The sequence below is a fragment of the Balaenoptera borealis genome (genome assembly GCF_965194805.1).
Source record: "Balaenoptera borealis genome assembly, chromosome: 20".
NCBI lineage: Eukaryota > Metazoa > Chordata > Mammalia > Artiodactyla > Balaenopteridae > Balaenoptera > Balaenoptera borealis.
In genome coordinates this window covers 59,067,437-59,080,107 of record NC_138879.1, presented here as the reverse complement: position 1 = coordinate 59,080,107, position 12,671 = coordinate 59,067,437, and the positions used below count along the sequence as shown (strand labels likewise).

Sequence of the window (12,671 nt, the reverse complement as noted above, 5' to 3'; positions counted from 1 at the left end):
TGAGTACAGATTTCTGTGATGAATCTTGTTTGTTTCATAGACTGCTTTTAGGTAGCTCATCTTTTTCTCCTAGGAATAATTTGTGAAAAAGAACTATTTACAACTAAAGTTTGAAGAAATAAGTATGCTTCCCTCCCCCCTCAGATTCCAGTAATCCTTTGGGGGAAGCTCTGTATAAACGATCCCAATTTATTTCTCAGCTGTTATTAGGTTATCTGATTTGTTCTTGTCTAATTTCTAACAGTGTTTATATTAATATTTCAAAGAACCATGTTTTAATTGTTATTAGTTAGAAGAGGAACTCTTTTTGGTACTTTACTAAAGGTATGAACTTTTAACTTGGCAGTGTGCTAAAGGTTTTATTATGGAGTCTTTTTATTTCTCCCTTGGTCCTATTTTTAGAGAAGTATATTGTTTAAAAAAATTTTTCATTTTTTTGTTAGTACGATTTGAATGTGCTATGAATTTAAAATGTATTTTCTTCTTAACAATGACAAAATATTACAGCTAAAATTTTACCTCATCAGTTATTCTTTCTAAAAAGCTTTACTATCTTTTCTGCCATTCTAGTTTAATTTCCATTATGGATATCAGGGGTAATTTTCTACTAGAATTGTCACTTTATTCTTGTACTTTTGAGTTACAGTGTTGAACATATTTTCTAATTGTAAAATGTAAAAAGAGCATGCTTTTGTTAATGTAGAAATATCTAAAGAGAGTTATTAACACACATTCCAGAAATATGATTCAGTAGTCACGTTTGAAACATACAGTTTCCAGAATTGGAATAATTAATTTATATATTGTTTTGTGATAGTTTTGGTATATGGTAAATATTTTTGTTTTTAAATGTTCTCCAAGAACATGGATTTTAGCGTATCTGTATATTCTCAGTCTGTTACAAATAGCTTATCTCCTTGGACCTTTGTTAGTAAGTGAAGAGAGCACAGAGGTTTGTCTGTCTTTACCTGGACCTTTGTCCATTACATTATCTCCCAACAGTGTGGATCTTAAACTGCTGCTGATTTTATAAGCTTTTGCTCAGCATTTTAAAAAGAGTGCTCATAGTGAGATATATTTTTCCGTTTCAACATTTCCTTTTAATAAATATGGTATCTTTACATGTGGTATTTATTTGGTGCCATCTTATGTTTTGCTTTTTTATATTGGTTATATTTATCCATAAACTTATATATATACTTTCTATATTTATAAAAATAATTTTCATCTATATTTTTGAAAATAAATTTGTAAGGTGTGATCTATTTAAAACTACTCCCAATTTGATTTTAAGAAAATGATTATCATTACCCTTTGTATATAACTAGGCCAAAGTAATAACTTTCGATTTCTACTTGAAGAAAAACATTTTTTTTTTCACTTTTACCTTCAGATATTATTTCAGTAGGTATTTTTACTTGCATTGTTTTATGTAAACTGTCTCATCAATAACTGGTCATACTGTTACTTGGTAACATAGTCTTTAAATTCTCTATCCCATTTGTAAGTTTTCTGAAACTTGGATGATATGGAAGGAAAGGTATTTGGTGTGAATACCTTTGCTGGTAAAGAAACCTGTCTGAACCCTTTCATTTGGGTGTCTAATAATGGTGTTACAGAAGATTATCTGAGGGAACCTCTTTTTCAAGTCCTTTGTGTAAACGTTTACTTTCAGCTGAGCTGTTTGCAAAATTTCCTTTGATCTAGTTCATCACCATTGCCACATTTTTTTGTATCATCTCTCCTGAGTCTTTACTTGTGCAGGTTGCTTTTAGATACTGGTCCCTAGGTCTGTTCTCTGGTTCTTCTCACACGGCATTAGGTGTTTGAAGTTTGTTCTTTTTCAGACGTCATGTAGTCAATTCTTGCGTGTGTTGGGAGGTGCCATATCATTGCAGCCTTTTACTGTTCTTCAAAAAATGGATTAGCTGTTCTTTAAATTTGGCTCGTGACTTTCCATTTCAGGATTCTGAGTGTTCTCTGGTTCCTTTCTGTATGTATGTAGCTATTTTCATACCTGAAAACTTCTTCATTGGCCCTAGACTTTTTCTTGTTGTTAACTTCTTCTTCTTTGAGTTTATCTTCACCTGGTTCCGCTAAATAATATTAGATTAAAATTTGAAACTAAGTGTGGACTCAGACGTCATTTAATTGGATATTGCAGTATTGTGTATTATAAGAAATATGTATTTGGTCATTCAGATGACGAAAAATATCTGGTCTTTACTCATAGTTTCCCAAATCCTTGGAATTTCCTAGGTGTTGGGAGTGATTTAAAGTGTCTTTTGTTATGTTAATGAGGTGACTTGGACTGCACCTAAGGACGGGCTGGTTGCAGGTGGAGGCAACCACGAGATGAGAGGGTTGGAACCTTCAGTCTCAGCCCCGACCTCCGGGGGGGGGGGGGGACTGGAAAGTGAGTCAGTGGCCAGTGACTGAATCATCTGTAATGAATGAATGAAGCCGCTATCAGCATCCCAAAGGATGGGGTTTGGGGCGCTGCTGGGGCAGTGGCACCTGGAGAGGGCAGGGAAGCGCCAGGCCCTTTCCCCACACACCTTGCCCTGTGCCTCTTCCATCTGGCTGTTCCCGAGTTACAGCCTTTTATAAACCAGTGATCTAGTCATCTGTGAGCCACTCTCGCTAACTAATTGAACCCGAGGGAGGGAGTCCTGGGGAACCTCTGATTTACAGCCAGTTGTTCACAAGCACAGGTGATGACCCGGACTTGCGTCTGAAATCGGGGGAGGGGGTTAGCCTGTGGACTCTGGGTGGATGGTGTCAGAATTTACTTGGATTCTTAGATACCCTGCTGGTGACCAACTGCTTGTTGGTGTGGAGACGCTCCACCCCTTCCCCAACACACACGGGTGGGTCCAGGAGCCAGTTTAGATGTTAATCCACCTGAATTGTCACCTTTGTGTAGCAAAGTATAAGGTTAGGAGTACTTCTTTAGTGACGTGAAACAATCAGTGTGGGTCTTGGTAATAAGAAAAATGATCAGGGCAGCTTGGCCACGTCTCTGCCTCACTTTCTGCACTGTACTTGTTACATCCCAGCACTGCTCTTATTTCCTTCCTAGTGGAAGAGAAAGCCAACACCCACCTCCTCTTGGGCATGTGCCTAGACAGCTATGCCCGCTACCTTCTGTTCTCCAAGCAGCCATCACAGGCACAAAGGATGTATGAAAAAGCTTTGCAGATTTCTGAAGAAATACTAGGAGAAAGACACCCACAGGTAAGGGAGGAAAACAGAAGGACTGTAAGACAAGGTTTCAGAATCCAGAAATAAGAAATGGGGACAGATAGTCAGCAGGTGGCCCAGGTACATCCCCCTCCTCGTGCCCGACCACCCCTCCCCCCTGCGCCCAACTGCTTGTTTCTAGAAGGATTTGAGGCTGCTGCTGAGTTACTGGGTCTGCCCAGCAGGGCTTACGTGAGGATTGGTTTGCGCAGCACGGTATTTTAGGTACTGAATCTTATGAAAATCTTACGAGGAACAGGTTAACACATGCAGGTCCTCACCTCCTGAGCCCCACCGATAAAATGCCAGGGGAACATAGGGGGAAAAGGACGGTGGGACTGCATTAAACAAAATTAAAAACCACTGACATAGAATTTAAGCACAGCATGCAGAGCCTCCTGTTAGAACGGTGAACACATTGAATTGAAATCATCTGTTTTGTCTTAAGAGGTAAGAAATGGGTCCCTTTGTGAATGCTTGGTACCCCCCAGCCTAGGACATGAAAGTTCTAACTGGACTGCACATGCCCCAGGGCTGCGAGCAGACGAGCAGGGCAAGTTGCTGGGCTGTGAGTTATCTTCAGGAGCGGGGGTTTAGAGCACCCCTTCACGGGGTAGCGCTGAGAAGTAAGAGCACGACAGACGTGGAATTCGAATCACCAGGTGCTAGAACCGGGGCCTGAAGTGGAGGCGGCGGTGAGGCCCGCCGCTCTTAGCGCCACAGCGTTTTGTAGACTCGGTGGGAACTTTTGCAAGAGCAGTGGCGGGTCTCTTCTTCTTCCTGAAGGACAGGAGGGACATCGTAGTACAGTACGGCTCCGAGGCCGGCTTCTCAGGGGTGCTGAACCTTGAACAGAAGGGGATCAGATTCTGTCACTTCTTTTTGCTGTTGTTGTTCATTTGCTGCTTCTCCTTTGATAATTAGTTAGCTTCATACGTAATATTCACCCTGTTACCTAGTGTCTAGATTTGTATCATTTTCCAGAGGGTCAGGCTGATGCTGTGCAGTGGGAATGATCAATGCACCCGACTTGCTGACGCCCTGACCTTTGCTGGACTGCCAGGCAAGGCGACCCCTTCAGTGTACCCACAGTTCGTCAGACTCCACGCTGACTCTCGAGCTGTGGAGGTGTTTGCAAGCAGCAGCCGCCTGTGTTTCCTCCCGCCTGTAGACCATCGTGCTGCTGAGCGACCTGGCCGCCAGCCTGGACGCGCAGGGCCGCTCGGACGAGGCCTGTGTTCACGCGCAGAGGGCCTCGGACCTGGCGAGGCAGGGGGAGCACCCCGAGCTCCACGTGCTGCTCCGTAACCTGGCTGTGGTGCTGCTGCACGGAGGTGCGGGGCGCGGGGCTGGGCGGGCGGGCCGGCCTCGGGAGGGGTGCGTGCTGTTGAGGGGGCAGTGAGGACAGGGTGCTCCCGAACCCACGGGCCAGTGGGGACAGACGCAGGGGAGGCGCCGTCGGGCCCAGCTCACGTCCCGCCTGTCGTCCTGCCCTGCCGGCCTGTCAGGCACATCGAGGTGGAAACGTCTGCCGTGGCACCTTATTTCTGTAGTGCTTTACAGGTTTCTAAATGTTGTCTCACGCGCAGCTTAATCTGTTCCTCACGGAGCTCGTGCGACAGGGCACGGCAGCTCGATGGGCATACTCTGCCATTCTGCTCAGAAACCTGCAACGACAGGTCTCTCACCCGAACCACCGTGGGCGAAGGCCTTAGCCACTGGAGTGTGCCAGGAAGGGCTCCGTGAGGTCCCGGGTGTCACGGGGTGAAACGAGGCCACGTGCCATGAACTAGACTTGTCCCATCACTTGTGCTTTCTCTTCACAATCTCTTTCAGAATCATGGTGAAACATACATTTTCTTTACTCTTCCTTCTCTCCGGGTTATTTTAGAGCGATACGCACAAGCAGAAGAGGTCTACCGGGAAGCGCTGAAGCGAGCAAAGCTGAAGAGAGATGAGGTCTCTGTGCAGCACATCAGGGAGGAGCTGGCCGAGCTGTCACGGAAAAGCAGACCTGTGTCGTAACCTTCCCAAGCTCTAGACCCCCCTTTCTTTGTTGTGGGGAATTTACAGTAACAAACACCTCTCATTCCTGTCCCAGTGGCACCCTAATCAATGGCTTAAATCCTTTGTCCTTGATACTCAAGTCCCCTCCACTGAGCCTTGCTGGGGGACAAGCTGTACACGCTGTGTACACTGCTGCGTTTGCTTTGCGAAGAAAACTTGCCCCCCCACCTGACTGATTTTGCTTCTGCGGACGGGTGTCGGTTAATGCTTTCCGTTGCAGCAGACGGCTGGCTGGTGAGGTGCTGTCCATGTTGGTCCGAGAATAACTCTAGGTTGAGAGGGGCCAGTTTCCCTCTGGGGTGGGGTCTGCTATTTCAGCCAGGCATCCCTCCCATAAGATTTTTGTCCACTGATTGATTTGCTGCCTTCTCTTATCAATACCTGGCAGACCAGAGCTACCGGTCTCATGGCAAAGGGGGATGACGGTGAGTGATTTCCTCTTATAATCTATCTCCTGAAGCCCAGTGTGGGACTTAATGCGTAAAAAAGTAGTATCTTGGCTTGCCAGCAGCATGAAGTTTTAAAGTGGGAATAGGCACTTGAAAGTATAGCGCCCACTTGATTGGTTACAAATAAAAGCGAACTGTATGTTTTGTGTGCACCATCTGGTCCTACACAAGTGTGAAAAGAGGAGGAGGGCAAGGAGTGACGGCGCCCTGCACCCCTGCTCCCTGAGCATTCACCCTCTGCAGCCGGTCACGGGTGTCCCCAGGCCCTCTGACCGTGGGGCCCTGCAGGTGTCGCGCTGAAAGCCGCCCAGTCGTTGTGGCGTGTCCCACTGCTGCTGTAGAGGAACCAGTGCCCTGGACCCGAGCTCAGGCTTTTGGAGTTTGGGTCTCAGTATCCTCGTCTGTAGTGAGAGTCTCTCTTAGGCCTGGGAGCATGCATTTGGCGGATGACCTTACCTGGATAGGCCGCTGTGTTGAGAGCTTTATCACACTGCCTCAGAGTATGTAAAGTACACAACACAGGGGGCATCGATGGTGTTTTCATCCCAGCAGTTTTGCGGTTGTTCTAGGTACCACGAAGGAACCCTGTTGTTGCTGGTATGCCGGTGGCGGTGCCGGTGGCGGTGGCGGGGAGGGGTGGGGGTGGGGGATAAACTGACAGTTGGGTTCCTGTGTACATACTGGGAGAATCCTTTCATAATAAACTAGACACTCTGCAATAATAGTGTATGTATTCCATAATCTTTGAGTTTCTCATAAAAAAATAATTTACTAAAGAGTTAGTTAATAAAAGTAAAATACAGGGATTAGACTAAAACTATCATCTTAACATTGCGGATGTATCCATCTTCCCACTTTAATCACTCAAGTCTGACTCTGGAGAGACAAACTTTAACTCACGTTGAGTTTCAGTGCAACCAGTCTTCATTTATTAGTGACTTTAAAAAATTGTCAACTACTCACCTTCTGCATTGAGAACGTTTTTACCTTCTCACAGTTGCAGGAGTCACTGAAAGGGAGGTTTTTCGCTCCAGGTTTCACTGGGAATCTCTGAGCCTCCTCGGTGGCGCGGCGCCCGGTCCCGGAACGCCCGCGGGATTTTTCCAGAAAGCTCCTGTGCACGCGCTGCGGTCACTACAGGTCACTGCACTGAGGCAGCAAAACGAGGAGGACTGGCCTGCCACTGACGGGGCTGAATCCAAAGGTGAACCGTTCGCAGTAGCACGAAAACTTGAACTATCTCACTGGAGCTTTCAGGGCGTGGATAGTTGAAGATAGAATCACCCAGCACACCCACATTCAAGCACGACGCATCTTCTCCTCATGAACACACGGTGGACACCGGCTGGCTGTCACAGTTCTGTGAACCGTAACTTCGTTCTGGGGGCTAAAAGAAAGCCACTTGCCAGGCTGTAGCTTCACAACCCTGGGGTCTCAGCCCGCAGCATCCCACCTCGGTTCACAGCTGACTTGGCCAGGTCACGTCACGCCGGGGTGGGCCTCCACCTCCCACGCGGTCTGCCCCCTCCGCAGGCCTGCACTCCGTCCTGCCCTTGTTCTGAACCGAGGCGGGACCGTGGGTTTTGTCTCCCGTTGCGGGATCTCTTCTCCAGGTGGCGGCAGGTGAAGTAAAACAACTTGCACTGTGATGAGGAGGGGTGAGTGGTCAACAGCCGCTCCCTTTGGGTCCTGAGTGGAGCTGCACAGGTGACGCACAGGGCTCTGATCTGACGTGTTCTCAAGAACTAGTCATAGAAAAATACCAGCATCATCTCTTTGGGACTGTTGACAAATAATTAAAATCTAAAATATTACTAGTACCTAAACAAAATTTTAAGCAAAAACCTTAAGTTACTGTTTTTCATTCACATTAAAACTTTTTATGTATTTATAAAGTCGTACCAGCTTTCCAGGTAGTAGGGATTTGACCACTACACCTGATCTAAAGCTTACTTTGAGGACCTCAAGCATACGCAGGTGTACAGTTCCCTTGGCTTCAGACTAGTGTCGGTCTGTGGCCCTGTCTTTGTTGCTTATTTAACCGTGTGGGCAATGTACTGAACCTGCATCCACATCTACAAAAAGGGGACAAGGTCCCCTCCACTACAAAGGAGGCGCTTAGTCAGTGGTTGTCGGACACCTGCTGTCTTTAGAGGCTTGACTACTTTTGCTGAAAAGCTCGGGTCTACTTACTTAAGAGTCTATAAAGTGCTAGTTTTTATCATCCTGAGAGACCTCTATCTCGGTGGCATTCCCCCAAGACCATTAGCATCCGTGTGCTACAGAAGGATGCTTCAATGCTATGTTACAGTTGTATGAAAAAAAATGTTTAATTCAACAAGCAATTATTATTGAAGGGTAAGACTGATCCTCTAGTACCATAATGGGTTTAAAATTCAGTCTTTTAAGTTATTTGCTTCTTGAGAGTCAGTCAGTGAAATAAAAACATCTGGCAAACTCTTGCCCACAAGGAGTCAAAGTGAACGTAAGCACAGGGTGGCACGAAGGGGAAGGACCGGCTGCTCCCCACGAGCGCTCAGGACGTGCGGCACGAAGCAAACCTGAAACACTGAGGCTCTGCACAGATGGTAGCCTTCTGACTCCACCACTAACAGATAGCAAACTAAAGGAAAGTGTAAGTTTTTCCTTTGAAACCTGAGACACCAAAAGCCTTAAATCACAAATAATCTACTGTAGCTAATGGACAGGGCAGTCAGATTTATTTCAAAACAAAAGCTTTGTTGGGCTGCATCAAATGCAGGAGAAAAGGAGTTCTTGGGCGTGGTTAATTACCAGTGTGCATAACAGTGAGGTATGCCTCAAGCCTTTAAAACGTTAAAAACTGAACTATAACAATACCCATGCAGTACTATTTTTTCAGTGCTTCTAATTTTAAAAAAATTAAAGCCTGCACTGGAAATTTACAGTATGGCAGAATTTTGTTTCTCCTTTTGACCCTAATACGTTAACGTACAGATTTTATGACAGGGTCTGTGTTAAAAATCTAAACATTTATCACAAGATTTTAAACATCACTGGGAATCTGAGTTTGAAGGAAACAAAATTGGATAAAAGTACAATGCCCCTGACAGCCAACATTGTATAACTGGGCTGTATGAGGTTGTTTAGAAGGCAAAGGTTAAAAAGACGAGATTTTTAAAAATTACCCCCCGAGTTGATGCGCTGAGTTGAATATAAGTACACGAGATACTAGAGCGAGGGGAAACACTGCAAAAAGGTCATCTATTTACAGAAGAGTGATTTAAAGACATTCTTTACAAACAGATGTAAGAACAGGAATTATCCACTTTTTAAAAACTCTACATTCCAGTCCTCCACTATTATTATAATCCACTGAACTGCCTATATCCGGGCAGCCTTTTCCCCTCATTTGACTCTTGAAATAAACTTCCATCATTTCGTCGTCGTCTGTGGCCCAGGCTCTCCTGAAAAGTCTCTGGGCACAAGTCCTAGGAGGGCAGGCTTTTGGCCTGCAATTAAAACTGAAGCCACCAGAAACTAGAGCCCCTCCCCCGCCCGGGGGGCCCCGGGACCCCTTCCCGCAGGTCAGTCGCTGTCGGACAGCGTCTCATACTGCGCGGAGAGCAGCGGGGCCGGCTCCCGATCCCAGATCCTGCTCGGCTGGTGAGGGGCGGCGGGGCTGGCAGCGGTGGGCGCGCAGGCGGCGGGCGCGCAGGCGACGGGCGCACAGGCGGGGGGCGTGCCGCTGAGCATCCGCATGGTCAGGGGGTTGCAGGGGAACTGCGTCGAGCCTGCGGGAGGAGGGGGGGGAGGTTATGCGCGCTCGGCCTCCGCTCCGGACGGTGGAACCCCCTAGTGAGGCTGTGATGGAAGCGGTGTTCGAAGCCGCGCTAACCGAGGCCCTGACGTTGGCTGCTTTCAGACTCCCAGCAGCTCCTCACCTGTCGAGGAGGGCCTGTCCTCCCAGGCCCAGCCTGGCGTCTGCCTGTGGTAATCCCCTTCTGAGTGCACAGAGGAGGCCGAGGAGGGCCGTTCAGCTCCCAAGTAGCCTTGCCCCGGGATAGGAGATTTCGATTTTCTGCTGTTTGACTTGCTGATCAGCTTTGGTTTGCAAACTCCTCCTAAAAGTGAAATAAATTATTACTGCTGATATTTAGTAATTATGTTCTCAACTTTAAAATCTACCAAAATGCTGATGATTATCTAATGCTAAGTGAAGGAAGCAAAATGGTAGCATGAAGAATCCAAATCCTAGTGCCTAATGAAGTAAAAAAGTAATATTTAAAAGAAAGCCAGAATTTACTTATAGCAGCTAAAGTCAAAAAGGGGTATGTCCTCATGCCATAAACTCAGAAACATGTAATGAAGGAACTAGCATTTCTGGAACATCATTTCTTTCTTGGCCTTGGAGCACAGAAACTGCTTAAGGAAATGAAAGCTGCCTGACAAACATCTTAAATCCTCACTTTCTCCTCCCCCACCAGTTTACAGAGGAGGAAGAAAACTGTAGAACAGAAGCCCCTTCAGGGCACTACTGGACCTCAGCAGAGCCTGACAAGTCAAGGTGGCCCTTTCTGCTTCTCCAGGCTGTACAGCTGATGAACTCAGCAGAAGTTCGCAGGAGTGGGAAGCCCCAAGTGGGCTCCAGAACAAAATGTTAAAAAGATCTCAGAGGAGATGAGAGTCCAGGTCACCAGCACTTGTCTTCCTCAGCCCAAGCAGAACAGTTTCGCCCTGCCCCCAGTCCTCTGAGGCATAGAAAAAGGGAACAGGAAGCAACTTTGACCCCTCCAACTATCTGGAAAAAGAAGAAATGCAAATCCTTGATGATAAGGAAGAGAATATAATAAAGAAATGGGTGGGGGTGGGGGCAGGGAAGGTGATTCAAACACTGGAGAAAACTTCAGAATACATGAGGCCAGTTTAAGAAAGAAGCTCAAAGAATAGATAACCAAAATGAAAGGGGCGAAAGGGCTTAGGAAACAAAAGACAGACAGCAAGGGTCAGAATAGACACGAGGGAAAGGGAATTATTAGTGCAAAGGAAAAATCTGAGAGACTCGCAGTAAAAGCAACAGAAAAAGATCAAGATGACTAAAATAATTAGAAGGTTAACAGATACAGAGGACAAAGACTATCCAGCAAAAAGGTAACTGTTTCTGAAATGCAGGGCCCCAAAAAGAAGGAGAAAGTAACTAAGAGGAACATAGGATAGAACGTTTCCCTGAATGCAGAAACCAACCTGAAGGGGCAAACGCCCTCCTGTGATCAGGAGATCTGATACAGGATGGGGAATACTAACACACGCATGATACATTTATCGAAATCGAGGGAAAAAAAGGATTCTTTGGGCAGAGAGTTACCACCAAAAAAAGGTGGGGGCGCGGGAGACATCTGGTCTTATTTTTTATACAACAATGAATGCCAGAAAAAAACCTAACAGTGTCTACGGGATGTTTTGAGAAAAGTACGTGCTGCGTATTATGACCTGCCAAACCGCCGTCTCAAACATAAAGGCGGCAAGAAGACACTGTTGCGCATGCACCTCAGGATACAGCCTTTTGGAGAAAACGGTGTGAAAACTTTCCCAGAAAGAAACACCATAATAGAAAGATTATGTAACCAGGATAACTGTAATTGTGTAAGTCACCAATACTACAACCTTAAAACACACACACTTAAAATCAGTAAAAATCGGGAGGTTAGAGCAGAGATGGGAGACAGTGGCTCATCTTTTAGAGCAGGAAGTAAATTCATATTGTCCTAAAATTAACATATATATGTAAAAATAAATAACTAAAACCCCTAATCTCATTTTCTTAACCTTAGTGAGATCGTTTGTTTGACCATAACCGGAAAATAAACTAAACTTGAAATGTTGCTGACCTTCAGGTAGTTTTTAAGGTATAAAAGATATTCTCAAAAGATTAAGAAGAAAGGTTATATATACATATATAAAGAGTAGAGTCCTGGTTTTTGTGTGCTTGCTTTTAATAGGATGCATAAATTTATCTCATTCCAATAAGCTGTCCTTTTATGTAAACAACAACACTAGCTTTCTAGACGATGTGATCTGGTTTTTTTCTCTTACTCTTTTCTGTGGCTTAAAATTCTTTTATACTGAGCCTGTCATTTTTATTACAATAGTAAGTTACTTTGATTCAAAAGCAGAATATGAAATTGCACTTGTATTACAATTACAGTGTATGTATACAGATAAGGACTAGATGCAAGCAAAAATAAACACTGATATGCTGGAGGGTAACTTTCTGGGTAAAAATTTTCATCCTTTTAAATTTCATATTACTAACATGTCTGAGCAGGTTAAAAAAAAGACTTCGTTTAAGTAACTGAAACCTTCAGAGGCGACTCTGAGCACATAAGTGAAATCTCTTAGTGATCCGTTACAACTTGGGGTATAAATTGGCTTTTTCTTGGGAAAGGCGGCAGAAGAGCACGGAAATGAGCCCTTTACCTGAATGAGGTGACGGGTCCCCTTCCTCTCTCCGGGCCTCACCGCTGGTCACCACCGAGGTGCCGGCGCCACCAGGCACCCCCCCCAGGGGCTGGGGCATGGCGACCCCGTGGTCCTCCACTTTGTCTTCAAAGCTCCCCATGAGCGCCTTCCGGATGATGTCCTCCAGCCCGAGGTTGCTGGCAGGGTCAGCAAAGGAATGACCTCGGGAGCTCACGGAGCCTGCAAAAGACGAGCACGACGCGTCTGCCTGATTCCGAGGGCATGTCGGGAGACAGGAGCCCCCCCAGGACACGCAGCACCTGGCAAGGTGCCTACAACACAGAGCCCACACGGAGGCCGGCTAAGTCCAGCGAGCGTAACTCACAGGCAATGTGTTTTTCTTTGTTAAATCAGGCACCCACTTGTGTGAGAGTTACGCGACGACGGCTTTCTTCCCTTTTTAGCTCTTTAATA

The 12,671-nt window shown here is 45.9% G+C and overlaps 2 protein-coding genes across 30 annotated transcripts in view; one reads left to right on the top strand and one right to left on the bottom strand.

Annotated features, from left to right (window-relative positions):
- Positions 1 to 12,671, top strand: part of TTC19 (tetratricopeptide repeat domain 19) — a 33,827-nt gene that overhangs the window by 18,363 nt on the left and 2,793 nt on the right. For 5 of the 8 annotated variants that reach the window (XM_082374140.1, XM_082374139.1, XM_082374141.1 and 2 more), the window contains 3 exons: positions 3,083 to 3,237; positions 4,415 to 4,577; positions 5,135 to 5,874. In XM_082374140.1, coding sequence (XP_082230266.1) covers positions 3,083 to 3,237; positions 4,415 to 4,577; positions 5,135 to 5,268 — 452 coding nt within the window. In that variant the 3' untranslated portion in view covers positions 5,269 to 5,874. Of the gene's footprint in view, positions 1 to 3,082; positions 3,238 to 4,306; positions 4,578 to 5,134; positions 5,875 to 6,793; positions 7,655 to 12,671 lie in introns of those variants that run through there. The other 3 variants (XR_014238796.1, XR_014238795.1, XM_082374142.1) reach the window with 3 other exon arrangements.
- Positions 8,463 to 12,671, bottom strand: part of NCOR1 (nuclear receptor corepressor 1) — a gene marked incomplete at its 3' end in the record, with an annotated part of 145,681 nt that continues 141,472 nt past the window's right edge. For 21 of the 22 annotated variants that reach the window (XM_082374037.1, XM_082374041.1, XM_082374043.1 and 18 more), the window contains 3 exons: positions 12,216 to 12,437; positions 9,683 to 9,862; positions 8,463 to 9,532 (listed from right to left, as the gene is read on the bottom strand). In XM_082374037.1, coding sequence (XP_082230163.1) covers positions 9,327 to 9,532; positions 9,683 to 9,862; positions 12,216 to 12,437 — 608 coding nt within the window. Of the gene's footprint in view, positions 9,533 to 9,682; positions 9,863 to 12,215; positions 12,438 to 12,671 lie in introns of those variants that run through there. The other variant, XM_082374035.1, reaches the window with a different exon arrangement.